The sequence below is a fragment of the Pristiophorus japonicus genome, chromosome 20 (assembly GCF_044704955.1).
Source record: "Pristiophorus japonicus isolate sPriJap1 chromosome 20, sPriJap1.hap1, whole genome shotgun sequence".
Classification (NCBI taxonomy): Eukaryota; Metazoa; Chordata; class Chondrichthyes; family Pristiophoridae; genus Pristiophorus; species Pristiophorus japonicus.
The window spans coordinates 6,884,148-6,911,829 of NC_091996.1; the positions used below are offsets into that span (position 1 = coordinate 6,884,148).

The following is a 27,682-nucleotide window of genomic DNA, read 5'->3' on the forward strand; positions in this document are numbered from 1 at the left end:
TTCCTCCTCATCTCAGTTTTAAATGGGCGGCCCCTTATTCTGAGACTCTGCCCCCTAGTTTTAGTTGTCCCTATGAGTGGAAATATCCTCTCTGCATCCACCTTGTCGAGCCCTCTCATTATCTTGTATGTTTCGATGAGATCACCTCTCATTCTTCTGAACTCCAATATGTATAGGCTCAACCTACTCAACCTATCCTCATAAGCCAATCCCCTCATCTCCCCGGAATCAACCTAGTGAATCTTCTCTGAACAACCTCCAATGCAAGTATATCCTTCCTTAAATACAGAGACCAAAACTGTGCACAGTACTCTAGGTGTGGCCTCACCAATACCCTGTACAGTTGTAGGACTTCTCTGCTTTTATACCCTACCCCCCCCCCTTGCAATAAAGGCCAACATTCCATTTGCCTTCCTGATTACTTGCTGTACCTGCATACTAACTTTTTGTGTTTCATGCACAAGGATCCCCAGATCCCTCTGTACTGCAGCACTTTGCAATTTTTCTCCATTTAAATTATAATTTGATTTTCTATTTTTTCTGCCAAAGTGGATAACCTCACATTTTCCCACATTATACTCCATCTGCCAAATTTTTGCCCACTCACTTAGCCTGTCTGTATCCCTTTGCAGATTTTTTGTGTCCTCCTCACAACTTGCTTTCCCACCCCATCTTTGTATCATCAGCAAACTTAGCTACATTACACTCTGTCCCTTCATCCAAGTCATTAATATCGATTGTAAATAGTTGAGGCCCCAGCACCGATCCCTGCAGCACCCCATTAGTTACTGTTTGCCAACCGGAAAATTGTCCATTTATCCCGACTCTCTGTTTTCTGCTAGTTAGCCAATCCTCTATCAATGTATTACCCCAACCCTGTGAGCTTTTATCTTGTGCAGTAACCTTTTATGTGGCACCTTATCGAATGCCTTCTGGAAATCCAAATACATCACATCCACTGGTTCCCCCTTATCCACTCTGCTCGTTACATCCTCAAAGAACTCCAGATGTTTTATCAATAAAAGTTGTTGTTGTTGATGGTTTCATCATTGTTCATTTAGATCACTGTAGAAGTCATGCTGCAGTGATACAAAGCCCTGGTTAGACCACACCTGGAGTACTGTGAGCCGTTCTGGGCCCCACACTGCAGGAAGGATATATTGGTCTTGGAGGGAGTGCAGTGTAGGTTTACCAGAATGATACACAGACTCGAAGGGTTAAGTTACGAGTAGAGATTACACAAACTAGAGTTATATTCACTGAATTTAGTAGGTTAATGGGGTGATTTGATTGAAGTTTTCAAGATATGAAAAGGGAACAGATAGAGTAGATAGAGAGAAACTCTTTCTGCTGGTTGGGAGTCTAGGACTATGGGGCATAGTCTAACAATTAGAGCCAGACCTTTCAGGAGTGAAATTAGGAAACACTTCTACATACAAAGGGTGATAGAAGTTTGGAACTCTCTTCCGCAAACGGCAATTGATGCTCGGTCAATTGTTAATTTTAAATCAGAGATTGATAGCTTTCTGTTAACCAAAGGTATTAAGGGATATGAGCCAAAGGCAGGTAGATGGAGTTAGGTCACAGATCAGCCAGGATCTCATTGAATGGCGATTGGTTAATTGGACTGGGCTTGTATTCCCTCGAGTGTAGAAGATTAAGGGGGGGGGGGGTCCAATCGAGGTGTTTGAGATGATTGAAGTATTTGATGGAGTGGATAGAGAGAAACTATTTCCTCTGGTGGGGTGAGTCCAGAACAAGATGACATCACCTTACAATTAGAGCCAGGCCGTTTAGGAGAGATATCAAGAAACACTTCTTCACACAAAGGGAATAAAAATCTGCAACTCCCTCCTGAAAAAAACTGTTGAGGATTGGAGTCAGTTGAAAATTTCAAAACTGGGATGGATAGATTTTTTTGTTGGGTAATGGTCAAAGGATTACGGAACCAAGGAGGGAGATGGAGTTGAGGTGCAGATCAAACCATCATTGAATGGTGGAACAGGCTCGAGGGGCTGAATGGCCTCGTTCTGTGCCTATGTTCCTAACTAGTCACTAAAATCCTGGCCATTAACTTTTCTACCAGTGGCAATGCAGGAATTTTGCGATATTCCGATATTTGTTGATTATGGGGAAACTAAAACTAGAGGACACAGTCTCAGAATAAGGGCCCGCCCATTTAAAACTGAGATGAGGAGGAATTTCTTCTCCCAGGGGGTTGTAAATCTGTGGAATTCTCTGCCCCAGTGAGCTGTGGAGGCTGGGTCATTGGATATATTTAAGGCGGAGATAGACAGATTTTTGAGCGATAAGGGAGTAAAGGGTTATGGGGAGCGGGCAGGGAAGTGGAGCTGAGTCCATGATCAGATCAGCCATGAACTTATTGAATGGCAGAGCAGGCTCGAGGGGCCATGTGACCTACTCCTACTCCTATTTCTCATGTTTCTGATGTTCTTATTCCAAATGACTTCTTGGCTCAAAGCCAGCTGCATATAAACGAGCTGTAACCTCAAATATTGATCAGGTTCAGTGATATTGAGAAATTCTGTAGAATTTCATTTTGATCAGATAACAGGAGGTCCTCATTTGAGGCTGACATGAGGTCAATGTTTGAGCTCCTCCTATTGCGCCCCAGCTGACATTTGTTGCCCTGTCAGCCGGGGCTCAGTGGGAAACACTCTCGCCTCTGAGTCAGAAGGTTGTGGGTTCAAGTCCCACTCCAGGGACTTGAGCACAAAAATCTAGGCTGACACTCCCAGTGCATTGCTGAGGGAGCGCTGCACTGTCGGAGGTGCCGTCTTTCAGATGAAACGTTAAATCTGTTGGAGGTGCTTTTATTTGGATGAGACATTAAACCGAGGCCCCGTCTGCTCTGGATGTAAAAAATCTGACGGCACTATTTCGAAGAAGAGCAGGGGGAGTTATACCTGGGGCCAATATTTATCCCTCAATCAACATATCAAAAACAGATTATCTGGGTCATTATCACATTGCTGTTTGTGGGAGCTTGCTGTGCACAAGTTGGCTGCCGCGTTTACAACAGTGACCGCCCTGCAAAAGTATTCCATTGGCTGTAAAGCGCTTTGAGACGTCCGGCAGTTGTGAAAGGCGCTATAGAAATGTAAGTCTTTCTTTTTTGTTTCTCATCCCAGTAACGAGGGCGAGGATCCCAGAGCCAGCAGTCAGTGATATGTGGGTCAGTGACACAGATTGAGCTGCGGTTGATTGACAGCAGCATCAGCAGCTAGTTCTGATTCTCAGGGCAGACACTCTCGCTCTGTCAGCAAGTGCGACTGTGCAGTCTCAGCCATCTCACTCACAGCTACAGTCTGTCGCCACTGCCTGTCACCCCCAGCACCTGCAGGGCAGTAACTTGGCCTTCGCTATTGCCCGAGTTCACCAAAAAAAACCCTCAACGTGGTCAGTAGGACGTTTCCTTCAGAGTTCAGATTGTGATTGGACGCCGATCATACTTCACTCTCTCTCTCTCACAGTAACAAAAACAGCTTGCATTTACATAGCGCCTTTAACGTAGTGAAACGTCCCAAGGTGCTTCACAGGAGTGTTATGTGACCAAAAATTTGACACTTGAGCCGCATAAGGAGAAATTACGGCATGCTTGCTCAAGGAGGTCGGTTTTAAGGAGCGTCTTGAAGGTGGAAAGAGAGGTAGAGAGGCGGAGAGGTTTAGGCAGGGAGTTCCAGAGACTGGGGCCCAGGCAACAGAAGGCACGGCCACCGATGGTTGAGTGATTATAATCAGGGATGCTCAATTGGGCAGAATTAGAGGAGCGCAGATATCTCGGGGAGGTTGTGGGGCTGGAGGAGATTACAGAGATAGGGAGGGGCGAGGCCATGGAGGGATTTGAAAATAAGGATGAGAATTTAAAAACCGAGGCGTTACTTAAAGAAAAAGAGGTAGAAACATAGAAAATAGGTGCAGGAGTAGGCCATTTGGCCCTTTGAGCCGAATGTGTGAATGTGTCAGAGAGAGTGAGGCATCTATGAGTTTCCTGTCTGGTTTTACCGCTGGGATCCATGAGACGGCCAGGTGATCGATTTTCAGGACTTTGACATTTTTTCAAAGTCCCACCAGAAGTGGGTGATAGTGGGAGCGGGAGATCGACAGGAAGGCAGACTGAGGGGCTGAATGTGGGTCGGACCGGGTCTCCCCCCGCTGTCACTCAGCGGGGGAGCGGTGGTGATGTCACAGCGCTGTGCGTCACCACGCTCTCTCCCCTCCGTTAACGGGAGAGAATCGGACATTCTCAATCTTTGGCCACCGGGCCACCAGGGAGGTGTTTGGGGCCGGGCCAGCGGCCTGGTCCCAAGAGGGGGTTGTGCCAGGCTGCCCGTTGGCGGCCCGGCCGAACCTGGGGGCTCTATCTCACCGGCCGATCGGGAAGTCGACCGGCAAAAATAACAACATGGCGACCACGGCAGGAGGCCCTCCCCTTGAAGGGCCGCTGTGCTGTCGGGCCGCACACCGTGAGGAGACAGAGAAAGCTGTCGGGGGCACCGCGTGGCGGGGGATCGAGTTCCCGACTTGAATTTCAGGCGCTTTATTTTGCAACTGAGGGAGAGCGGTGGTGCGCGTTCTGACAACGCACTTGCGGCGGTCGACAACATCGCGGCGGACACGGGACCTGGCCGAAAAATGCCCGACCTGAATTTGGGTCGGGGCGGCCATTTGATGACAACTCGGCGGCCACGGGATTCCGCCGAACGTCCGCCGCAAACGGGTGGCAACGGGTCTCCGAGACCCCGAAATTCGGCCCCAGTGAGTGTGTGTGAGAGAGTGGCGTGTTAATGTGAAGGATAAAGGTGTGTCTGTGTGAGACAGGGGCAGAGAGAGGTGCCTCTGTGAGAGTGTGCAAGGTACGTGTGAGTGAGAGTGAGAGTGCATAAAAGAGAAAGAGAGGTGTGCGTGAAAGAAAGAAGAAAGAAAGACTTGCATTTAAATAGCGCCTTTCACGACCACCAGTCATCTCAAAGCAATGAAGTACTTTCGGAGTGCAGTCACTGTTGTAATGTGGGAAACGCGGCAGCCAATTTGCGCACAGCAAGCTCCCACAAACAGCAATGTGATAATGAGAGGTAATCTGTTTTTTGTGATGTTGATTGAGGGATAAATATAGGCCCCAGGACACCGGGGATAACTCCCCTACTCTACTTCGAAATAGCGCCTTGGGATCTTTTACATCCACCTGAGAGAGCAGACGGGGCCTCGGTTTAACGTCTCATCCGAAAGACGGATAGAGTGATAGTTCCTTCTTTCTTATTCCATTCTTGTATTGAAGCGTTTTACTTCTGTACATTTGATAGTAGATTAAAGTTAGAGCGATCTTCTGTCATGTGGAAGGGTGTGACAGTGACTCACAAGTGCAGAACCACGTTACAGAAATATTTTAATGTCTTAATAACTACACTACGCTTATGTAGCTTTTGGTTTTGAGAGAACAAAATATATATATATATATAGATTAAGCAAAAGGTATCAGAGATTGTCGAAGAGGTTTGGGATTCCAGAAGTGAGGAAGAATGTGAAGGCCTTAGCGAGGATGTCGAAAAGATTTACGAGAATGGTTCCAGGGATGAGGGACTTCAATTATGTGGATAGACTGGAGAAGCTGGGGTTGCTCTCCTCGAAGCAAAAATGTAATATAAATGTTCAAAATTATGTGGGGTTTTGCTAGAGTAACTAAGGAGAAACTGTTTCCCTTGGCAGGAGGGTCGGTAACCAGAGGACACAGATTTAGGTAGATTGGCAAAAGGGGAAGATAAGGAATATTTATTTTACTCAGCGAGTTGTTGTGATCAGGAATGCGCTGCCTGAAAGGGCGGTGAAAGCAGATTCAATATTAACTTTCAAAAAAGATTTTTTTTTAATGTTTTAATTTATTTGTTCACGAGATGTGGGCATCACTGACAAGGCCGGCATTTATCGCCCATCCCTAACTGCCCTTGAGAAGGTGCTGGTGAGCCGCCTTGTTGCACCGCTGCAGTCCGTGTGGTGAAGGTATTTTGTTGTAGCGGCTTGTTACAACTGAGGGGCTCGCTGGGCCATTTCAGAGGGGCAGTTAAGAGTTAACCACATTGCTGTGGGTCTGGAGTCACATATAGGCCAGACCGGGTAAGTGCGGCAGATTTCCTTCCCTGAAAGACATTAGTGAACCAGATGGGTTTTTCTGCCAATCTGGTAGTTTCATGGTCACCATTACTAATACTAGCATTATTTTAATTCCAGATTTATTTAATTAACTCGTTTTAAATTCCCCAGCTGCCGTGGTGGGATTTGAACTCGTGTCTCTGGATCATTAGTCCAGGCCTCTGGAGTACTGGTCCAGTGATATAACCACGATGATAGCGTACCTTGGATAAATAATTGAAAAGGAAAATTTGCAGGGCAATGGGGAACGAGCAAGGCGAGGGGAGTGGGACTAACTGGATAGCTCTTTCAAAGAGTCGGCACAGACTCGATGGGCCAAATCGCCGACCTCTGTGCTGTATCATTTTATGTAAACACATGTACCATTACAGTGTCAGCTGTGGCTCAGTGGGCAGCATATCGCCTCTGAGTCAGAAGGTTGTGGGTTCAAGTCCCACTCCAGGGACATGAGCACAATAAATCTGGGCTGATGCTCCTAGTGCAGTACTGACGGAGCGCTGCAATGTCGGAGGTGCCGTCTTTCAGATGAAACGTTAAACTGAGGCCCTGTCTGCTCTCTCAGGTGGACCTAAAAGATCCCATGGCACTATTTCGAAGAAGAGCAAGGGAGTTATCCCGAGTGTCCTGGGGCCAATATTTATCCCTCAATCAACATAACAAAAAAAACAGATTATCTGGTCATTATCACATTACTGTTTGTGGGAGCTTGCTGTGCGCAAATTGGCTGTTGTGTTTCCCACAACAGTGACTACACTCCAAAAGTGCTTAACTTGCTGTAAAGCGCTTTGAGACGTCCGGTGGTCATGAAAGGCGCTATATAAATGTAAGTCTTTTGCTTCTATCAGCCAGTTTGAGTTTATTCACTAGTTTATTTATTGGTCGCATTTGCTAGATTTGAACTAAACAATAAAAGGGTGAGGAATTTCTCCCTACTGGTTGGGTAAAATTAGTTATTAAAGCAGAACTCAACAAACTAATTGACGGAAAATTCAGCTCAGCACTCTTGTATAAATCAGGTAATTAACTGGCAGTGGTGCCCTGCTGACCTGGGAGGTGTGCACAGCTGCTCAGACCCAGTGTAGATGTTGGCACTGGGGTTGGGTTCGTGCGGAGGACACGACAGGAAGCAGATTTAATTTGGATGCGTCTTTGCTCCTCCTTCATTCGATAAACCCCCAAGAACCGTGCAGCTCGTTGACATTTGTTCATTTATTCATTCATTTATTTTAGCAAAAGTTCAGCAGTAACATGAAGGAGAGGAGTCTGGAGACATGGGGAGATAATTGATGGGGCGAAGAGGATCTGTCTGGAATTCAGCAGCAGATTAAATAGAAAGTGCCGAGCAAAGCTCTTATCAAAAAACTGTGGGCACAGGGCAGCGAGGGACATGATTCTTGTGTAACTGCTGTTCAAATTTAGTCATCTTTCGGATGAGACGTTAAACCGAGGCCCCGTCTGCCCTCTCAAGTGGATGTGAAAGATCCCATGGCACTATTTCGAAGAAGAGCAGGGAAGTTATCCCCGGTGTCCTGGGGCCAATATTTATCCCTCAATCAACATAACAAAAACACAGATTATCTGGTCATTATCACATCGCTGATTGTGGGAACTTGCTGTGCACAAAATGGTTGCTGCGTTTCCTAGAATACAACAGTGACTACACTCCAAGAAAGTATTTCATTGGTTGTAAAGCCCTTTGAGACATCCGTGGGCGCGAAAGGTGCTTTATAAATGCAAGTCTTTCTTCTTTCTAGTAATGTAAAAACAAAGCAAGAACTTGCATTTATATAGCGTCTTCCATGACTTCAGGACGTCCCAAAGCACTTTACAGCCAATGAAGCACTTTTCGGAGTGTAGTCACTGTTGTAATGTAGGAAAAGCAGCAGCTCAATTTGCGCACAGCAAGCTCCCATACACAGCAGTGTGATAATGACCAGATAATCTGTTTTTGTTATGTTGATTGAGGGATAAATATTTGCCCCAGGACAGCGGGGATAACTCCCCTGCTCTTCTTCAAAATAGTGCCGCAGGAACTTTTAAGTCTACTTGAGAGCGTAGACGGGTCCTCAGTTTAACGTCTCATCCGAAAGACGGCACTTCCGACAGTGCGGCACTCCCTCAGTACTGCCCCTCCGACAGTGCGGCACTCCCTCAGTACTGCCCCTCTGACAGTGCAGCGCTCCCTCAGTACTGCCCCTCTGACAGTGCGGTGCTCCCTCAGTACTGCCCCTCTGACAGTGCGGCGCTCCCTCAGTACTGCCCCTCCAACAGTGTGGTGCTCCCTCAGTACTGCCCCTCCGACAGTGCGGTGCTCCCTCAGTACTGCCCCTCCGACATTGCAGTGCTCCCTCAGTACTGCCCTTCCGACAGTGCGGTGCTCCCTCAGTACTGCCCCTCTGACAGTGCGGCGCTTCCTCAGTACTGCCCCTCCGACAGTGTGGTGATCCCTCAGTACTGCCCCTCCGACAGTGCGGTGCTCCCTCAGTACTGCGCCTCCGACATTGCAGTGCTCCCTCAGTACTGCCCCTCCGACAGTGCGGTGCTCCCTCAGTACTGCCCCTCTGACAGTGCGCCGCTCCCTCAGTACTGCCCCCCCTCCGACAGTGCGCTGCTCCCTCAGTACTGCCCCTCCGACAGTGCGGTGCTCCCTCAGTACTGCCCCTCCGACAGTGCGGTGCTCCCTCAGTACTGCCCCTCCGACAGTGCGGAGCTCCCTCAGTACTGCCCTTCTGACAGTGCGGAGCTCCCTCAGTACTGCCCCTCCGACAGTGCGGTGCTCCCTCAGTACTGCCCCTCCGACAGTGCGGAGCTCCCTCAGTACTGCCCCTCCGACAGTGCGGTGCTCCCTCAGTACTGCCCCTCCGACAGTGCGGAGCTCCCTCAGTACTGCCCCTCCGACATTGCAGTGCTCCCTCGGCACTGCACTGGGAGCTCAGCCCTGGATTATGTGCTCAAGTCTCTGAAGTGGGACCTGAACCCTGACTCAGAGGTACGAGTGCTACCCACTGAGGTATGGCTATCACCTTATGTACAAAATAGATGGCGTGTCGCGCAATGTTCCCTCTAAGCCACATGGCCGCACCGTAACGGGAACGGTCCCGCGCAAGCCGCTCATCGGAAATACCGCGCAGGCGCAGAAACTTAAAGGGACCGTTCACTGATAGAATCAGGCCGCACAGAACACAGCGGGGAGCATTGGTGTCGAGCGATTGTAGAGAAGAGAAGTGAGGCAGTTTCTAGGGGCTCTTTATCTGAAATGAATTGGAATATAAGAACATAAGCACACAAGAAATAGGAGCAGGAGTCGGCCATTTGGCCCCTCGAGCCTGCTCGGTCATTCAATAGGATCATGGCTGATCTGATCATGGACTCAGCTCCACTTCCCTTCCTGCTCCCCATAACCCTTTATTCCCTTATCACTCAAAAATCTGTCTCTCTCCGCCTTAAATATATCCAATGACCCAGCCTCCACAGCTCTCTGGGGCAGAGAATTCCACAGATTTACAACCGTCTGAGAGAAGAAATTCCTCCCCATCTCAGTTTTAAATGGAAATATCCTCCCTGCATCCATCTTGTTAAGCCCCCTCATTATCTTATGTTTCGATAAGATCACCTCTCATTCTTCTGAACTCCAATGTGTATAGGTCCAACCTACTCAACCTACCTTCATAAGTCAACCCCCTCATCTCGGGAATCAATCTAGTGAACCTTCTCTGAACAGCCTCCAATGCAAGTATATCCTTCCTTAAATATGGAGACCAAAACTGAACGCAGTACTCCAGGTGTGGCCTCACCAATACCCTGTACAGTTGTAGCAGGACTTCTCTGCTTTTATACTCTATTCCCCTTGCAATAAAGGCCAATATTCCATTTGCCTTCCTGATTACTTACTGTACCTGCATACTAACTTTTTGTGTTTCATACACAAGGATCCCCAGGTCCCTCTGTACTGCAGCACTTTGCAATTTTTCTCCATTTAAATTATAATTTACTTTTCTACTTTTTCTGCCAAAGTGGATAACCTCACATTTTCCCACATTATACTCCCCTGCCAAATTTTTGCCCACTCACTTAGCCTGTCTATATCCCTTTGCAGATTTTTTGTGTCCTCCTCACAATTTGCTTTCCCACCCATCTTTGTATCATCAGCAAACTTGGCTACATTACACTCGGTCCCTTCATCCAAGTCATTAATATCGATTGTAAATAGCTGAGGCCCCAGCACTGATCCCTGCGGCACCTCATTGTTTGCCAACCGGAAGGCCAAAGAGATCTGTTGCTACTGGAATCATCTTGAAACACTGCCCAGGTTCTGAACCTTAATGTAGTCGCTCAGAGAGAATGCGGAACTACATCATCAGGCAAAACATTATTCACGTTGGTTTCTCAGTTGCTCGGACATAAGAAGATAAGAATTAGGAGCAGGAGTGGGCCAATCGGCCCCTCGAGCCTGCTCCGCCATTCAGTGAGATCACGGGTGATCTTCTAACTCAACTCCACTTTCTCGCACTGTCCCCATACCCCTTGATTCCCTTAATATTCAAAAATCTATCGATCTGTGTCTTGAACATATTCAAAGACTGAGCCTCCACAGCCCTCTGGGGTAGAGAATTCCAGAGATTCACCACCCTCTGAGTGAAGAAGTTTCTCCTCAGCTCAGTCCTAAATGGCCGACCCCTTATTCTGAGACTGTGACCCCTGGTTCTAGACTCTTCAGCCCGGGGGAAACATCCTCCCTGCATCTACCCTGTCAAGCCCTGGAAGAATTTTTTATGTTTCAAGGTTAAAGGTTTAGCGTGATGGTGGGTCCCTGACGTGTGTGTCTCAGCCGACCAAAAAAAAAAGTTCCAATCATCTACTGTTGAAAATGAATCCACAAGCTAAAGGTTGCTCCCGGTTGCCCATACCACCAGTAATTGCACCAAATCAGGGCGGAAAATAGCTCTGATGACGCGACTCTCCGAACAATGGCTTGCAAGAACTTTCTTTTCATTGGGAGATGGAGAGTGCTGAGTGCACAGTGGAGTGAAAGTTAATGAGCTTTTGTTCAAGGAAGGTTATCCATTGAATCAGCACCAGCTGGATATTACCCGCTCAGCACTTTACACAGAGCAGAACTGATGATTAGTGGCGGTGAGAACAATGCTCTGTGTCACCAACTCTATTATTGGTACAGTTACTCCGCATATCGGCTGCAGCACATACTCCAGGCACCCTGCTTCCGCACCACAGCAAGAAACGGGGCAGTTTGTGAGGGAACGTGAGAGATGGGGCACAGACATTGGCACTCCAAAATATGACAATGCCGGGACACTGCACTCTCAGCCACGAGAAAGAAGAACTTGCATTTCTATAACGCCTTTCACAACCACCGGACGTCTCAAAGCGCTTTGCGGCCAAGTCCTATCGGAGTGCAGTCACTGTTGTAATGCGGGAAGCCACAGCAGCCAATTTGCACACAGCAAGATCCCACAAACAGCAACGTGATAATGACCCAATCTGGTTTTGTTATGTTAATTGAGGGATAAATATTGGCCCCAGGACAACTCCCCTGCTCTTCTTCGAAATAGTGGCCACGGGATCTTTTACATCCACCTGAGAGGGCAGACGGGGCCTCGGTTTAAGGTCTGATCCAAAAGACGGCACCTCCGACAGTGCGGCGCTCCCTCAGCGCTGCACTTTGAGTGTCAGCCAAGGTTTATGCACTGGAGTGGGGACTTGAACCCACGACCTTCTGACTCAGAGGCGAGTGTGCTAACCACTGAGCCACAGCTGACACTTCAAAGCAAGAAAGACTTGGATTTATGTAGCGCCTTACCCCACCAGCGGACGTCTCGAAGGGGTAGCAGCCAATGAATGCAGTGTGGGTGCAGTGCTGTATTTGAGACTTCAGTGCGGTTCCCAGTTCTGATCTGGCCTCTGGGCTTGTGCTTTTCTTCCCGATTACCTGTCAGCTGTGTCGCTATCTTGCAGCGGGCGTGCCCCAAACATGGCGCAAAGCCCCTTATTTGCGTATGGGAAGCCGCCTGTTTCAGGGATGTGGGCCTTAAAAAATGGCCTTTACCAATATGGCGGGCAGTGCGGTTCCATCTCACAATGAGCGTGAACTTCCCGGCCGCCTTAGCATCGGAAAAACGGGTGCTGCTTGGCCGCATTTATCGGCCATACATTCCTAGTGAAAGAGGCCAAGAAAAGCAGCGATAGTGCCCAACAAAGAGAGAGAAAGAATGGAGAGTATTTGGCCGAATCCGTCTCCTGCTGAGCTGCCTCAATGGTTTCCATGGTAAAAGATTGTGTCCTAGATACTGCACGGTAAAAGGGGGAGTGGGAGGCAGGGGTAGGGAACGTTAGAGTAACAGCACCTTATTCATTTTAATATTGAACCTTCGATTGGTAGAGATGAGGTATGTGCCCTGAGTGAGCCGCCCTTAGTTGGGAACGTTTTTTGGGGTGTTACAATTAGCCTCGGTGTCCCCTGGACTGGGAAAGGTTGAAATGAGCAAAAATTTACAATCCAGTTAACTTTGGTGGAAAGTGCATGTATGTAAACGTTTATAGGACAGAAGGAGAGAGAATGAGAAAGAGAGAGAGAGATAGAGAGAGAAAGAAGGAAAGACAGAGAGAGAAGAGAGTGAGAAAAAAAGAGAGAAATAGAGAGAAAGAGGGAAAGAGAGCAAGAAAGTGAGAGAGTGAAAAATAAAGAGAGAGAGAGAGCAGGAAATAAAGAAAGAGAGCGAAAGAGAGAGCGAGAATGAAAGAGAAAGAGAACAAGAAAGAAAGAGAGCGAGTGAGAAAGAGGGAGAGAGAGCGCGAGAAAGTAAGAGAGAAAGAGAACGAGAAAGAGAAAGTGAGATAAAGAGAGAGAAAGAGAGTGAGAAAGAAAGAAAGAGAGAGAGAAAGAAGGAACTCAGAGTGAATACGTATGTGGTATACAGGACCAGTCCGAGCATCACACAATGATGACTTGCTCTCCCCGAGACTTCCTTTCTCAGGATTGACAGTGATAATTATCTGAGAATAGCTTCTGTGGTCACTGCACAGATGCAGCAGAAATGTGGGTTCACCAGGATCTAATGTGATAAAGCTGGGGCGGCAGGACTATTATTGGGCTGACATCAATAGTTTGCAAAACCCTCAACTTTCCGAAGACCCCCAGCGTTTTGAGAACGGCACCTTTTTGAAGTCGCGGCCTTTTAGATCACGCCAAAGCCGTCACTCTGGTGTCTGACTCTCGTCAGACTCTGGGCCAAGGACGAATCAGGCCACAGGAACGGGAGCTGATCCACGGTGGGGCCTGCTTCACTAAGCCGGGAGAGGCCAGGTTTCCCCTCTTCTGCCTCAATGTAAGCTGAGGTGACGTTAAAATCATAGCGGGACATAGAATTTACAGCCCAAATATGTGCACTCCACCAGCATCCTCCCACTCCCTTTACTTCATCTCACCCTATCGACATGTCCTTCTATTCCTTTCTCCCTCATAACAACAACCACCTGAATTTATATAGCGCCCGTAACATCGTGAAACGTCCCAAGGCGCTTTGCAGGAGTATTGCGAGATCAAATATTTTACACCGAGCTGCATAGGTACAAATTAGTGCAGGTGACCAAACGTTTGGACAAAGAGGTAGGTTTTAAGGAGCGTCTTGAAGGAGGGTAGAGAGGTTTAGGCAGGGAGTTCCAGAGCTTGGAGCCTAGGCAACAGAAGGCACGGCCACCGATGGTTGAGCGATTATAATCTCAGGTTGGTCATATAATCATTGGAGTTCAGAAGAATGAGAGGTGATCTTATTGAAACATATAAGAGTCTGAGGGGGCTTGACAGGGTAGATGCAGAGAGGATGTTTCCCCACGTGGGGGAATCTAGAACTAGGGGGCATAGTTTCAGAATTTGGGGTCGCCCATTTAAAACGGAGATGAGGAGGAATTTCTTCTCTCAGAGGGTCGGGATTCTGTGGAATTCTCTGCCCCAGAGAGCTGTGGCGACTGGGTCATTGAATATACTTAAGGTGGAGATTTTTGAACGATGAGGGAGTCAAGGGTTATGGGGAGCGGGCAGGGAAGTGGAGTTGAGGCCAAGATAAGATCAGCCATGATCTCATTGAATGGCGGAGCAGGCTCAAGGGGCCAGATGGCCGACTCCTGCTCCTATTTCTTATGTTCTTAATATATTTAAATCGGGTTGCTATAGTTCAGCTGGGAGCCGGATTTAAATGTTATTTGTTTGCCAGGGTTTGGGGAAACCTGACATTATGTTCTTGTGTCCCGGCGGAGTGTCTGATTGAGTAGAACATAAGAACATAAGAACTAGGAGCAGGAGTAGGCCATTCAGCCCCTCGAACCTGCTCTGCCATTTAATACAATCATGGCTGATCCGATCATGGACTCAGCTCCACCTCCCTGCCCGGTCCCCATAACCCCTTATTACATAGAAACATAGAAAATAGGAGCAGTAGTAGGCCATTCAGCCCTTCGAGCCTGCACCGCCATTCAATATGATCATGGCTGATCCTCTATCTCAACACCATATTCCCGCCTTTTCCCCATATCCCTTGATGCCTTTTGTTTCTAGAAATCTATCTTGGCCTTGGCCTCCACAGCCTTCTGTGGTAGAGAATTCCACAGGTTCACCACCCTCTGAGTGGAAAAATTTCTCTTCCTCTCGGTCCTAAATTTCCTATCCCATATCCTGAGACTGTGACCCCTTGTTCTAGACTTCCCAGCCTGGGGAAACATCCTCCCCGCATCCAGTCTATCCGGTCAGAATTTTATACATTTCAATGAGATCCCCTCTCATTCTTCTAAACTCTAGTGAATACAGGCCTAGTCGTCCTAATCTCTCCTCATACGACAGTCCTGCCATCCCAGGAATCAGTCTGGGGAACTTCGCTGCACTCCCTCTATGGTAAGTATATCCTTTCTCAGGTAAGGAGACGAAAACTGCACACCAAGGCCCTGTATAACTGCAGTAAGACATCCTTGCTCCTGTACTCAAATCCTCTCGCAATGAAGGCCAACATACCATTTACCTCCCTAACTGCTTGCTGCACCTGCAGGTTTGCTTTCAATGACTGGTGTACAAGGACACCCAGGTCCCTCTGTACATCGACACTTCCCAAGCCACCACCATTTAAATAATACTTTGTCCTTATGTTTTTGCTACCAAAGTGGATAACTTCACATTTATCCACGTTATACTGCATCTGCCATGTGTTTGCCCGCTCACTCAACCTATCTAAATCACCTTGCCGCGACTTTCCATCCTCCTCACAACTCACAGTTCCACTGAGTTTTGTGTCGTCAGCAAACTTGGAAATATTACATTTGGTTCCCTCATCCAAATCATTTATATATATGTTGTGAATAGCTGGGGCCCCAGCACTGATCCCTGTGGTACCCCACCTTATCGGTTAAGAACGTTTGCTGACCTTTTTGACCTTTTGACCCTTGCAGCCCTGATCCTTGACCTGCTGGTGGTGGCCGGCTTGCAGAAGCTGGTGAAGCGGAAGGGGCCGTCCGAGGTGACCGCGGGGGTGCTGGACTACATCGTGATGGACGTGTTTGCTTTCCCGGCGGGACAGGCCAGCAGGGCGGCCATGGTGACCCGGTTCTTCCTCAACCACCTGGTGTTGGCGGTGCCCCTGCGAATCTTGCTGGTGATCTGGGCCGGAGTCATCGGCGTCTCCCGGGTCATGATCGGCCGGCACCACCTGACCGACGTCTTCTGCGGCTTTTTCATTGGCTACCTGCAGTTCAATCTCGTGGAGTTACTGTGGTTGCCGTCCGGGACCTGCCAGTTGCTCATCTCAGTAATCCCAATATGACAGGGAAAAAAAACCCACGCGCGCGTGCGTGCGCGGACGCTGTGAGGGTGAAAGTGGGATGGGGGTAGGGGGGGGTGGGGGGAAAGGGGGGCTAACTTGGACAATACCCCCACTCCGTTCGTGAGATGGAAGAAGAGAAAATCTCCACGTCTCAGGCGACTCATGGTGCGAAAATCCATTTTCGGAGAAAGTGTAAAGACATTTTTGCCTCGCAGATTCTTTAGAGGTTTTTTCGGGGGGGGGGGGGGAGAATTGTATCGTGACAATTGCTTGTTGTGTATTGTACCCACACAAAGGTTAGCTCGGGGGATGGGGGCGGGGGCAGGGAGGTTTGCAATGGCTGCCAATATTACCCAAACTTCCACTAATCAGTTGACTCTGAATAAGGCTTTTAATCTTAATATACGAAGGATGGCGTAGTCTTTTTAATAGGAAACTCGTTTTCTTCAAGGAACTAACAGAAGCTTCAACTAGTAGAAATTTGGAAAGGTGCTATTGTTCTCCAATGGCACCAAAAAGCAGCGCCTTGTATTCATCTCCCCCCCACCCTCCCCCTCCCCCGCTCTCCCCCCCGCTCTACCCCCCCGCTCGCCTGCTCGCCCCTCCCCCCGCTCCCCGCTCCCCCCCGCTCTCTCCTCCCACCTCCCCTCCTCCCACTCTCCCCCCCGCCACCCCCTCCCGCTTGATCCCCCTCCCTCCCCCCGCTCTCCCTCCCCTCCCCCCGCTCTCCCCCCCAATCCTCCCTCCCCCCCCACTCTCCCCCCATCTCCCCTCCCCCTGCTCTCCCCCACCCGCTCCCCCCTCCCCCCCACTCTCCCCCCACCCCCGCGCCTCACCTCCCCTGCCCCCCCCCTCCTCTCCTCACTACTGCCCCGGGTCTTGCGGCGATATCTCACTAGCTAAAAGGTATGTTATCAGCCTGGAACTTGCAACTAAATAAATGCCCATCAATACAATTCAAAGCACATGGAGCTCTCGGGCTGGGATTCAATGAGCGGGAGCCAGCTCTCTGCCTAGACACCTGCTGTCAGCCCATTGGCCATCCCAAGGCATCTGCTGCCAGCTCATTGGCCAGCCCAAGGCACCTGCTGTCAGCCCATTGGTCAGCCCAAGATACCTGCTGCCAGCCCATTGGCCAGCCCAAGGCATCTGCTGTCAGCCCATTGGTCAGTCCAAGGCACCTGTCGCCAGCCCATTGGCCAGCCCAAAACACATGGTTCTAGCCGATTGGCCATCCCAAGGCACCTGCTGCCAGCCAATTGGCCATCCCAAGGTACCTGCTGCCAGCCCATTGGCCATCCCAAGGTACCTGCTGCCAGCCCATTGGCCATCCCAAGGCACCTGCTGCCAGCCCATTGGCCATCCCAAGGCACCTGCTGACAGCCAATTGGCCATCCCAAGGTACCTGCTGACAGCCCATTGGCCATCACAAGGCACCTGGTGTTCTAAAAACTACTAAGTGATGTGGAAGAGATGTATTAATGCAGCCCTTACCGTCACCCTTCCTGTACAGTGAGTGAGGCAGTGGAACTGGGGGGGGGGAGGGGGTAGAGAGAACATGGGGGTTGCGGGAGATTCTTAATTTGTGGAAAGACTGGAATTGTGTAGCCTGTTTGAATCAGCATGGTTTTCTTTTGTTTATAATATTTTAATTGAATAAATCCTTTCTTATTCTAAGATGATAGTGGACGGTTTATTTCCAGTTACTTCTGCTCTTGCCTGCTAACCCATTCAGCTGCTCCTGCAAGAAATTTGGAAGTAAAAAAACCTCTCGCATTTCTATCGCACCTTATTGCGGGTCTCTAGAATCGTCCAAAACTGCTTGGCAGGTAATTACCTTCAAGAGGCAATCTAGAACTAAGTGGCACAGTCTCAGAATAAGGGGTCGCCCATTTAAAACGGAGATGAGGAGGAGTTTCTTCTCTCTGAGGGTTGTAAATCTATGGAATTCTCTGTCCCAGAGAGCTGTGGAGGCTGGGTCATTGAATATATTTCAGGCGGAGGTAGACAGATTTCTGAGCGATAAGCGAGTTAAGGGTTATGGGGAGCGGGCAGGGAAGTGGAGTTGAGTCCATGATCAGATTAGCCATGATCTTATTGAATGGCGGAGCAGGCTCGAGGGGCCGAATGGCCGACTCCTGCTCCTATTTCTTATGTTCTTATCATCATCATAGGCGGTCCCTCGTATCAAGGATGACTTGCTTCCATGCCAAAAACGGATGAGTTCACAGGTGTTTCAATGAAGGACCGAATATTCCAGGTCCCAAACTACATCCTGAAGGGTGGAAGATGCCTGTGCGTGGATTTTTTTTAATGTGGGGTGGCCGTTGTACATCAGCCACCACACGGGCTTGACAGAGCTAGGTCTTGGTCCAGTGGCAAGGGTTAACCAAGACGACTGGAGACCTGCTCTGCTGCACGGACCTAGTGCGCACACAATCATAGGGTGGGCTGGGCCCGCTCTGGCCCCAAACTCCCGCCTTTCCTGTGCTCCGACTTCGCCACTCCTGCTGTTCCTGCTCTCGCTCCAGTCACGACCTGGACCTCGATGACGTCCAATCGAGTCGCCCTCTTCGCTGCTGTCGCCCTCCTGCGCGAGGTTGCGCTGTACCTTGCCATGCCGTGCCTCCACGCTGCTCCCAGGATGCCGCTCGCCGCTCCTTATGTAAGAGCAGTCAAGGTCGTTATTCAAGCATTCACGGCAGTCAACCAAACCAAGCAAAGACCACCATGCCAAATGAGATGAACGGCAAGTCGATCTGCTTTTGGTGGTGTCGGTTGAGGGAGGCCCAGGACACCGGGAGCACTTCCTGCTCTTAAAGGCAGAAAGACTTGCATTTATATAGCGCCTTTCACCACCTCAGGACTTCCCAAAGAGCTTTACAGCCAATACAGCACTTTTTGAAGTGTAGTCACTTTTGTAATGCCGGAAACGCAGCAGCCAATTTATGCACAGCAAGCTCCCACCGACAGCAATGAGGCAAAGGACCAGATAATCTGTTTTTAGGCGTTGGTTGAGGGTTAAACATTGGCCCAAGATCACCGGGGAGAATTCCCCTTCGCTGCTTTGACATCATGCCATGGGATCTTTTACTTACTCCTGAGAGGGAAGACAGGGCCTCGGTTTAATGTCCCATCCATACAATTAAGCAAACCCTCTCAAACCCACGACCTCCACCACCTAGAAGGACAAGGGCAGCAGGCGCATGGGAACACCACCACCTCCAAGTTCCCCTCCGAGTCACAAACTTGAAAATATATTGGCCGTTCCTTCATCGTCACTGAGTCAAAATCCTGGAACTCCCTCCCCAACAGAGGACCTTCACTACACGGACTGCAGCGGTTCAAGAAGGCAGCTCACCATTGATAGGTCCTTACTATACAGTATAAATGCACACGAGGCCCATGCTTGAGAGAAGGTCAGTCTGTGACCTGTCCTTTATTCCTTAGCACTCAAGTGATGAAGGTGGGTGGAGCTTCCCCGTTTGTACCTGAAGGTCCAGGTTAAGAGTGTCTCCCACCTAGTGGTCATTGTTCTCACGGTGTACAACTTAGGTCAGATTATACATGGGTTACAATGCTGGTTGAATACATGACATCACCTCCCCCCAAAGTCTTATTGGGATCACAGGTAAAGTCTCTCTGGTGGTTTACGCTCCCTTGTAGAGCGCCTGAGTTGGGGCTCCGGTTGTTGGGCGCTGGCCTGAGTGTCTGCTGTTTGCGGTGCCTCAGGCCTGTCCGGACTGCCCACAGTGACTGGGCTCTCCTCCACTTGGTTCCGGTGTTCGGTCACCTGTGCAGGAGTGAACTCTACATCGTGTTCTTCCTCTGCTTCTTCTATGGTGTTGCTGAACCTCCTTTTTGTTTGATCCACATGTTTGCGGCAGATTTGTCCATTAGTAAGTTTAACTGCCAGAATCATATTTCCCTCTTTGGCAATCACGGTGCCTGCAAGCCATTTGGGCCCTGCAGCGTAGTGGAGGACAAAGACAGGGTCATTTACATCAATACATCGCGCCCTCGCATTCCTGTCATGGTAGTGATATTGTGACTGGCGCCTGCTCTCGACAATTTCTTTCATGGTGGGGTGTATAAGGGATAATCGGGTTTTGAGCGTCCTTTTCATTAGCAGCTCTGCGGGTGGAACCCCTGTGAGCGAGTGTGGTCGGGATCTATAAGCCAACAAGAGGCGTGATAAGCACCTTTGTAGGGAACCCCCTTGGATTCTGAGCATCCCCTGTTTGATTATCTGCACTGCTCGTTCTGCCTGGCCGTTTGAGGCCGGCTTGAACGGTGCCGTTCTGACATGGTTAATTCTATTGCCTGCCATGAAGTCCTGGAATTCAGTGCTTGTGAAGCACGGGCCATTGTCGCTGACCAAGTCGTCCGGTAGACCATGGGTGGCAAATATTGCCCGTAGACTTTCTACCGTGGCAGAGGATGTGCTTGAATTTAAAATGTCACACTCGATCCATTTGGAGTAGGCATCTACTGTAACCAAAAACATTTTTCCCATGAAAGGACCTGCGTAGTCCACATGGATGCGTGTCCAAGGCTTGGCGGGCCATGGCCAGGGGCTAAGGGGGGCTTCCCTGGGCGCATTGCCCAGCTGGGCACACGTGTTGCACCTGCGAACACAAAGTTCCAGATCTGCGCCTATCCCTGGCCACCAAACGTGTGACCTGGCAATTGCCTTCATCGTGACAATGCCCGGGTGCTCATTGTGGAGTTCTCTGATGAACACCTCTCTGCCCATCTGGGGCATGACTATTCGGTTGCCTCATAGTAGGCAATCGGCCTGAATCGAGAGTTCATCCTTGCGCCTGTGAAATGGTTTAAATTCCTCAGGGCATGCCCTGTACGTGGCTGCCCAGTCCCCATTCAGGACACATTTCTTGACTAGAGACAATAGCGGGTCTCTATTTGTCCAGACTTTAATCTGACGGGCTGTCACGGATGAGCCTTCGCTTCCGAAAGCTTCAACAGCCATGACCATCTCAGCACCATGCTCGGTAGCCCCCTCAGTGGTGGCTAGTGGGAGCCTGCTGAGTGCATCGGCACAGTTTTCAGTGCCCGGTCTGTGCCGAATTGTGTAGTCATAGGCGGCTAACGTGAGTGCCCACCTCTGTATGCGGGCCGATGCGTTTGCATTTATGGCCTTGTTGTTGGCCAAAAGGGACGTTAGGGGTTTGTGATCTGTCTCTAGCTCAAATTTCCTGTCAAACAGGTACTGGTGCATTTTCTTTACCGCATATACACATGCGAGCACCTCCTTTTCTACCATCCTGTAACCCCTTTCTGCCTGGGACAGACTCCTGGAGGCATATGCTACCGGCTGTAACTGACCCTTGACATTGACATGCTGCAACACACACCCGACACCATAGGACGACGCATTGCACGTTAACACCAGTTTCTTACATGGGTCATATAGCGTTAACAGATTGTTGGAACATAACAAATTGCGTGCTCTATTAAAAGCCCTTTCCTGGCTGTCCCCCCAGACCCATTCGCGACCTTTACGTAGGAGCACGGGTGTAGCGGCTCTAGCAGCGTGCTCAATTTGGGAAGAAAGTTACCAAAATAGTTCAGGAGCCCCAGGAACGAACGCAGCTCCGTCATGTTACGGGGTCTGGGTGCTCTCTGGATCGCTTCCGTTTTGGACGCAGTAGGGCTGATCCCGTCTGCTGCTACCATCATCCCCAGGAATTCTACCTCTGGAGCTAGGAAGACGCACTTCGCCTTTTTCAGTCGCAGACCTACCCGGTCCAGTCTGCGTAGCACCTCCTCCAGGTTGTGGAGGTGTTCTTCAGTATTGTAACCCGTGATGAGGATGTCATCCTGAAAAAACCTCCGTCCCTGGAATCAACTTGAGGAGGCTTTCCATATTTCATTGGAAGATCGCGGCGGCCGAGCGAATCCCGAACGGACATCTGTTGTACTCAAACAACCCCTTGTGTGTCGTGATGGTGGTCAGCTTCTTCGACTCACTCGCCAGCTCCTGGGTCATGTAAGCTGAGGTCAGGTCCAATTTTGAAAAAAGATTGCCACCGGATAGCGTCGCAAAGAGGTCCTCCGCTCTCGGTAGTGGGTACTGGTCTTGGAGTGACACCCGATTGATGGTGGCCTTGTAATCACCACATATCCTGACCGACCCATCCGCCTTGAGCACCGGCATAATCGGGCTCGCCGAGTCACTGAATTCGACTGGCGAGATGATGCCTTCCCTCAGCAGGCGGTCCAATTCGCCTTCTATCTTGTCCCGCATCATGTACGGCATCGCTCTGGCCTTGTGGTGTACTGGTCTGGCGTCCGGGTTTATGTGAATCACTACCTTGGCCCCCATGAAAGTGCCGATGCCAGGTTGAAATAATGAGCCAAATTTGTCCAGGATCTGTGAGCATGATACTCTCTCCACAGAGGAAATTGCATTGACATCACCCCATTTCCAGTTCATGACAGCAAGCCAACTCCTCCCCAGTAGTGCGGGACCGTCCCCGGGACAACCCAGAGTGGCAACCTGTTCTCCGAATCTTTGTGGGTCACGACTACCGTGGCGCTGCCTAGCACCGGAATGATCTCCTGTGTGTATGTCCGTAGCTGTGCGTCAATCGCCGATAATTTTGGCCTCCTGGCCTTGGACGCCCACAACTTTTCGAACTGTTTGATACCCATCAGGGACTGGCTGGCCCCCGTGTCTAGCTCCATTGATACTGGGATGCCATTGAGGAGCACTTTCATCATTATCGGTGGCGTCCTGGTGTATGAACTGTATACGTGCTCCACATGAACTCGCTGAACTTCAGCTTCCAGCGATTTCCCCCAGCGTTCATTTCTGCAATTTCTGCAGGTATTTTGCTCATCTCTGCAAACTCCGGCTGAGTGTGTGCCTCCATGCCTCCAACATGAGCTGCTGTTGGAAACAAAATGTCCCCTTGCCAGTCAATCGTCCCTGACTGCCCCTGTGACTGTCCTGGAGTGCGCCATTAACAGGTGTTGATGGCCCCATTACTGGCCGCATTGTCCCTTGCAATGGCGTGAATCGCCATTCAACTTGCCATCGTCTCTGTCGAACTCCCCCTCTGGGTTCGACTACATGTTGGGGCATGCCCGACTGCCCTTGTCTGCCTGGAGAACTGTGTGCTGCTTTAACAATGTTGAATCTCTGTCCCAACCATTCCTTAACACAGTACCTCTCGTCTGTTCTGCTAGTGGCCATTCTCGCGTGGTTTAAATCCCAGTTTCTCGTCGCCATTGATACATCCTTACTACACAGTATAAATGCACACGAGGTCCATGCTTGAGAGAAGGTCAGTCTGTGACCTGTCCTTTATTTCATAGCACTCAAGTGATGAAGGTGGGTGGAGCTTCCCCTTTTATACCTGAAGGTCCAGGTATAGGAGTGTCTCCCACCTAGTGGTCAGTGTTCTCACAGTGTACAACTTAGGTCAGATTATACATGGGTTGCAATGCTGGTTGAGTAGATGACAACCACCACCTTCTCAAGGGGCAATTAGGGATGGGCAATAAATGCCGGCCTTGCCAACGACATCCACATCCCGAGTCATAAGAACATAAGAAATAGGAGCAGCAGTCAGCCATTTGGCCCCTCGAGCCTGCTCCGCCATTCAATACGATCACGGCTGATCTGATCATGGACTCAGCTCCACTTCACTGCCTGCTCCCCATAACCCTTAACTCCCTTATCGCTCAAAAATCTGTCTATCTCGGCTTTAAATATATTCAATGTCCCAGCCTCCACAGCTCTCTGGGGCAGCGAATTCCACAGATTTACAACCCTCTGAGAGAAGAAATTTCTTCTCATCTCAGTTTCAAATGGGCGGCCCCTTATTCTGACTATGCCCCCTAGTTTTAGTTTCCCCTACGAGTGGAAATATCCTCTCTGCATCTGCCTTGTCGAGCCCCCTCATTATCTTGCATGTTTCAAGTCCTTTAAATATGTTTCCTGGATCTCGGAAATTGTGACACATGTTGCACAGCTTACAAGAAAAGCTTTGGCCATTGCGTGCTTGCTAATCAAGGTTCAAAGGCTCTGCAGCAGGGGTTGTGGTAGAGAGGCCTGGAATAGTCGATCACAGGCCATACAGCAACCCTACGTTCCCACACGGTTTACAAAAAAACACAGAAACTATTTTCGAAACAGTTTATTATAGAATGTAATTGCGTGCCTTGCCCTGTACTAAATTACAGTTTACGTTGACCACCATCGTGGCTGTAGAGCACCGATCAAAACAAGACCCTGAATAAGACCTAAAAGCAGCCAAATCAAGGCACTGAAGTGCCTGATGTAAGTGTTCCATAACACAGTCATACTGTCCGTTAAGCACTGCTAAAATTATCTTCTCCACCTTCCACCCTAAATAAACATGAGTTCATCCAAAACTCGGCTGCCCCATGTCCTAACTCGCACCAAGCTCTGCTCACCCATCACTCCCTGTGCTCGCTGACCTACATTGGCTTCTGATAAGCAACGCCTCACTTTTAAAATTCTCATCCTTATTTTCAAATCCCTCCACGGCCTCGCCCCTCCCTATCTCTGTAATCTCCTCCAGCCCCACAACCCCACGTGATGTCTGCACTCCTCTAATTCTGCCCTCCTGAGCATCCCCGATTATAATCGCTCAACCATCGGTGGCCGTGCCTTCTGTTGCCTGGGCCTCAAGCTCTGGAATTCCCTCCCTAAACCTCTCCGCCTCTCTTTCCTCCTCTAAGACGCTCCTTAAAATAAACCTCTCTGACCAAGCTTTTGGTCACCTCTCCGAATATCTCCTTATGTGGCTCGGTGTCAAATTTTGTCTGATAATCGTTCCTGTGAAGCATCGTGAAACGTTTCACTACGTTAAAGGCGCTATATAGATGCAAGTTGTTTGTGTTCTTCTTCACTGCATGAACAGCAGTGAGCTGGAGAGAGATTTAGCTGAATGTGCTGTCCATAGACAGCTGTAGTAATTTTAGGCAAGGGATTCTAGGATCAGCTGACATTCTCTTAACAACTAATGTGCCAATCACAAGGCCTGATAGTGAATGGAGCCCTGAGATGGCCTTAAAAAGGGGCGAGGAGACCACCAGCTGATTGTGGGCACGGCTTCGCTCCCTCCAAATCCATCCTTTATTTTCAAGGATTTGAGAATTAAAAGATGAAAATCCACATTAACAGTTAAATCTGCATTAAGCTTCCGATTAGCAAATGATGCTTAGGTTGACATTGTGAATTGGGCTATATTCTTGAAAAGGAAAAGGTTGCAGGGCTATTGGGAAAGAGCAAGGGAGTGCCTCACTGAGTTAGAAGGCTGCGGGTTCAAATCCCCACTCCAGAGACTTCAGCACAAAAATCTCAGCTTACACTCCTAGTGCAGTGCTGAAAGAGTGCTGCAGTGTTGGAGGGGCAGTACTGAGGGAGCTCCGCACTGTCGGAGGGGCAGTACTGAGGGAGCTCCGCACTGTAGGAGGGACAGTACTGAGGGAGCTCCGCACTGTAGGAGGGGCAGTACTGAGGGAACGCTGCACTGTCGGAGGGACAGTACTGAGGGAGTGCTGCACTGTCAGAGGGGCAGTACTGAGGGAGCGCTGCACTATCGGAGGGGCAGTACTGAGGGAGCGCTGCACTGTCGGAGGGGCAGTACTGAGGGAGTGTTGCACTGTCGGAGGGACAGTACTGAAGGAGCGCTGCACTGTTGGAGGTGCTGTTATTTCAATGAGACATTAAACCAAGGCCTTGTCTGCTCTCTCAGGTGGATGTAAAAGATCCCATGGCACTATTTTGAAGAACAGCAAAGGGATATCTTCCTATGTCCTGACCAATATTTATCTCTCAACCAATATCACTAAAACAGATTTTCTATAGCACATTGCTGTTTGTAGGAGCTTGCTGTGCGCAAATTGGCTGCCACGTTTCCTACATTACAACAGTGACTGCACTTAAGAAAGTACTTCATTGGCTGTAAAGGGCTTTGGGACATCCTGAGGCTGTGAAAGGCTCTGTAGAAATGCAAGTCTTTCTTTTTAATTGGTCAGGTCTTTCAAAGAGCTGGCACAGACACGATGGGTTGAATGGCCTCCTTCTGTGCTGTAAGATTCTTTCTTAGGTGCTTCTTCCTGCCGTTGGGGATGTTCCTTGTGACTATATTTTGAAGAATGGGATGCTGTCCTCTTCCTGAATCTCAGAGTTCAATATACAGCAACGGCATACTGTCTCAACCATCACAGGCGGTCCCTCGAACGAGGATGACTTGCTTCCACATGGGTTCACAGATGTTTCAATGAAGGACCCGATGTTCCAGTCCTGAACTCCAATTGAGGGGGTGGAAGATGCCTGTGTGTGGATTTTTTTAACGTGTGGTGACTGTGGTACATCAGCCACCACACGGGCTTGATAGAGCTAGGACTTTATCCAGTGGCAAGGGTTAACCAGGACGACTGGAGACCTGCTCTGCTGCACGGACCTAGTGCGCGCACATATCGAAGTGTGGGCTGGGCCCGTGCTGCCCCTGGGCCCTCGGCTCCTCTGGGTCCCGTACCCTCATTCGCCGCTCCTCCACCACGATCTCTCGCCGCTCCTCCGCCACATTTAATCTATTTGTTATTTAGGGTAGCACATTAAGGGAAGAGAGTTTGCTTTCACTTCCTTTATGGCACTCCTTAAAAATCTACCTCTTTGACCAAACTGTCCCAATATCTTCAGATATGGCTCAGTGTGAAATTCCATCCGACAATCACTCCCGTGAAGTGTCCTGGGTCGTCCCACTAAGCCAAAGGCGCTATATAAATACAAGTGAGGGTACCAGCAAGAGGTCAGTGCCTGTGAGCCTGATCTCCCACAGAGTCGGCACCTTCGAGGGAAGAGAGAGCGGAAAAGCAAGAGGAATTGTACAGAAAGTAATAACACTTATTTTAATGGATTTTTATTGAGGGAAAAAAATAAAACTGCCTTATTTATTTTATGCTCTCTGATTAAATTATTTAAAATACCTCCAGCTTTACAACTCCATTTTTTTTTAGAAGTTTTTGAATATGTATTGAAAGCAGCAAAGCTGTCTCTTTAATATTTGAACATTTAATCTATTTGTTATTTAGGGTAGCACATTAAGGGATGAGAGTTTGCTTCTGTGCAGGTCAGTCAGATGCAAATCTGTGAATGCTGAAATATCAGGCAACTGAAAGCCCTTGTGCTCCTATCTATGTATTTATAGACACGCACAGATATCAGTGTGTGTTGGAGAGAAATTCAAATGATGCATCTTCTGCCAGAAGGTCTTGCGTCTTTGGCCTGGCTCAGGTTCAGCACAAGCTTCAGTTGTAAGCGTTCCTTTCACAGGGGAGCTGTCACCCAGTAATTGCCCCATCTGAAACTGAGCGAGTGATGGATTCAATCAGTTTATCGAGTGTTTGTTTTGCCTTGGCATCCATTTTTTTTTATATAAGAAATTTCATTTCAGTCAATTTATCATCAGTCACTTTCAAAAGCCTAATGAGAAAGCTGGAGAGCGATGAGACTGTGTGTGTGTGTGTGTGTGTGTGTGTGTGTGTACAACGTTTTCCTCACTCCTCCTGTCGGTAAGTCTTGCATTTCTATAGCGCCTTTCATGACCACCGGATGTCCCAAAGCACTTTACAGCCAACGAAGCACTTTTTGAAATGTAGTCACTGTTGTAATGTGGGAAATGCGGCAGTCA

General features: G+C 49.2%; 1 protein-coding gene across 3 annotated transcripts in view; it reads left to right on the forward strand.

Annotated features, from left to right (window-relative positions):
* The window catches only part of LOC139233144 (inactive phospholipid phosphatase 7-like), a 219,933-nt gene that overhangs the window by 36,263 nt on the left and 155,988 nt on the right, over nt 1-27,682 (forward strand). Inside the window, exon 2 of one of the 3 annotated variants that reach the window (XM_070863711.1) lies at nt 15,619-16,793. The exons of the other annotated variants lie outside the window; for them this stretch is intronic. Within the exon in view, the coding sequence (XP_070719812.1) occupies nt 15,619-15,989 (371 nt within the window). The 3' untranslated portion in view covers nt 15,990-16,793. Of the gene's footprint in view, nt 1-15,618; nt 16,794-27,682 lie in introns of those variants that run through there. 3 annotated transcript variants of the gene reach the window in all.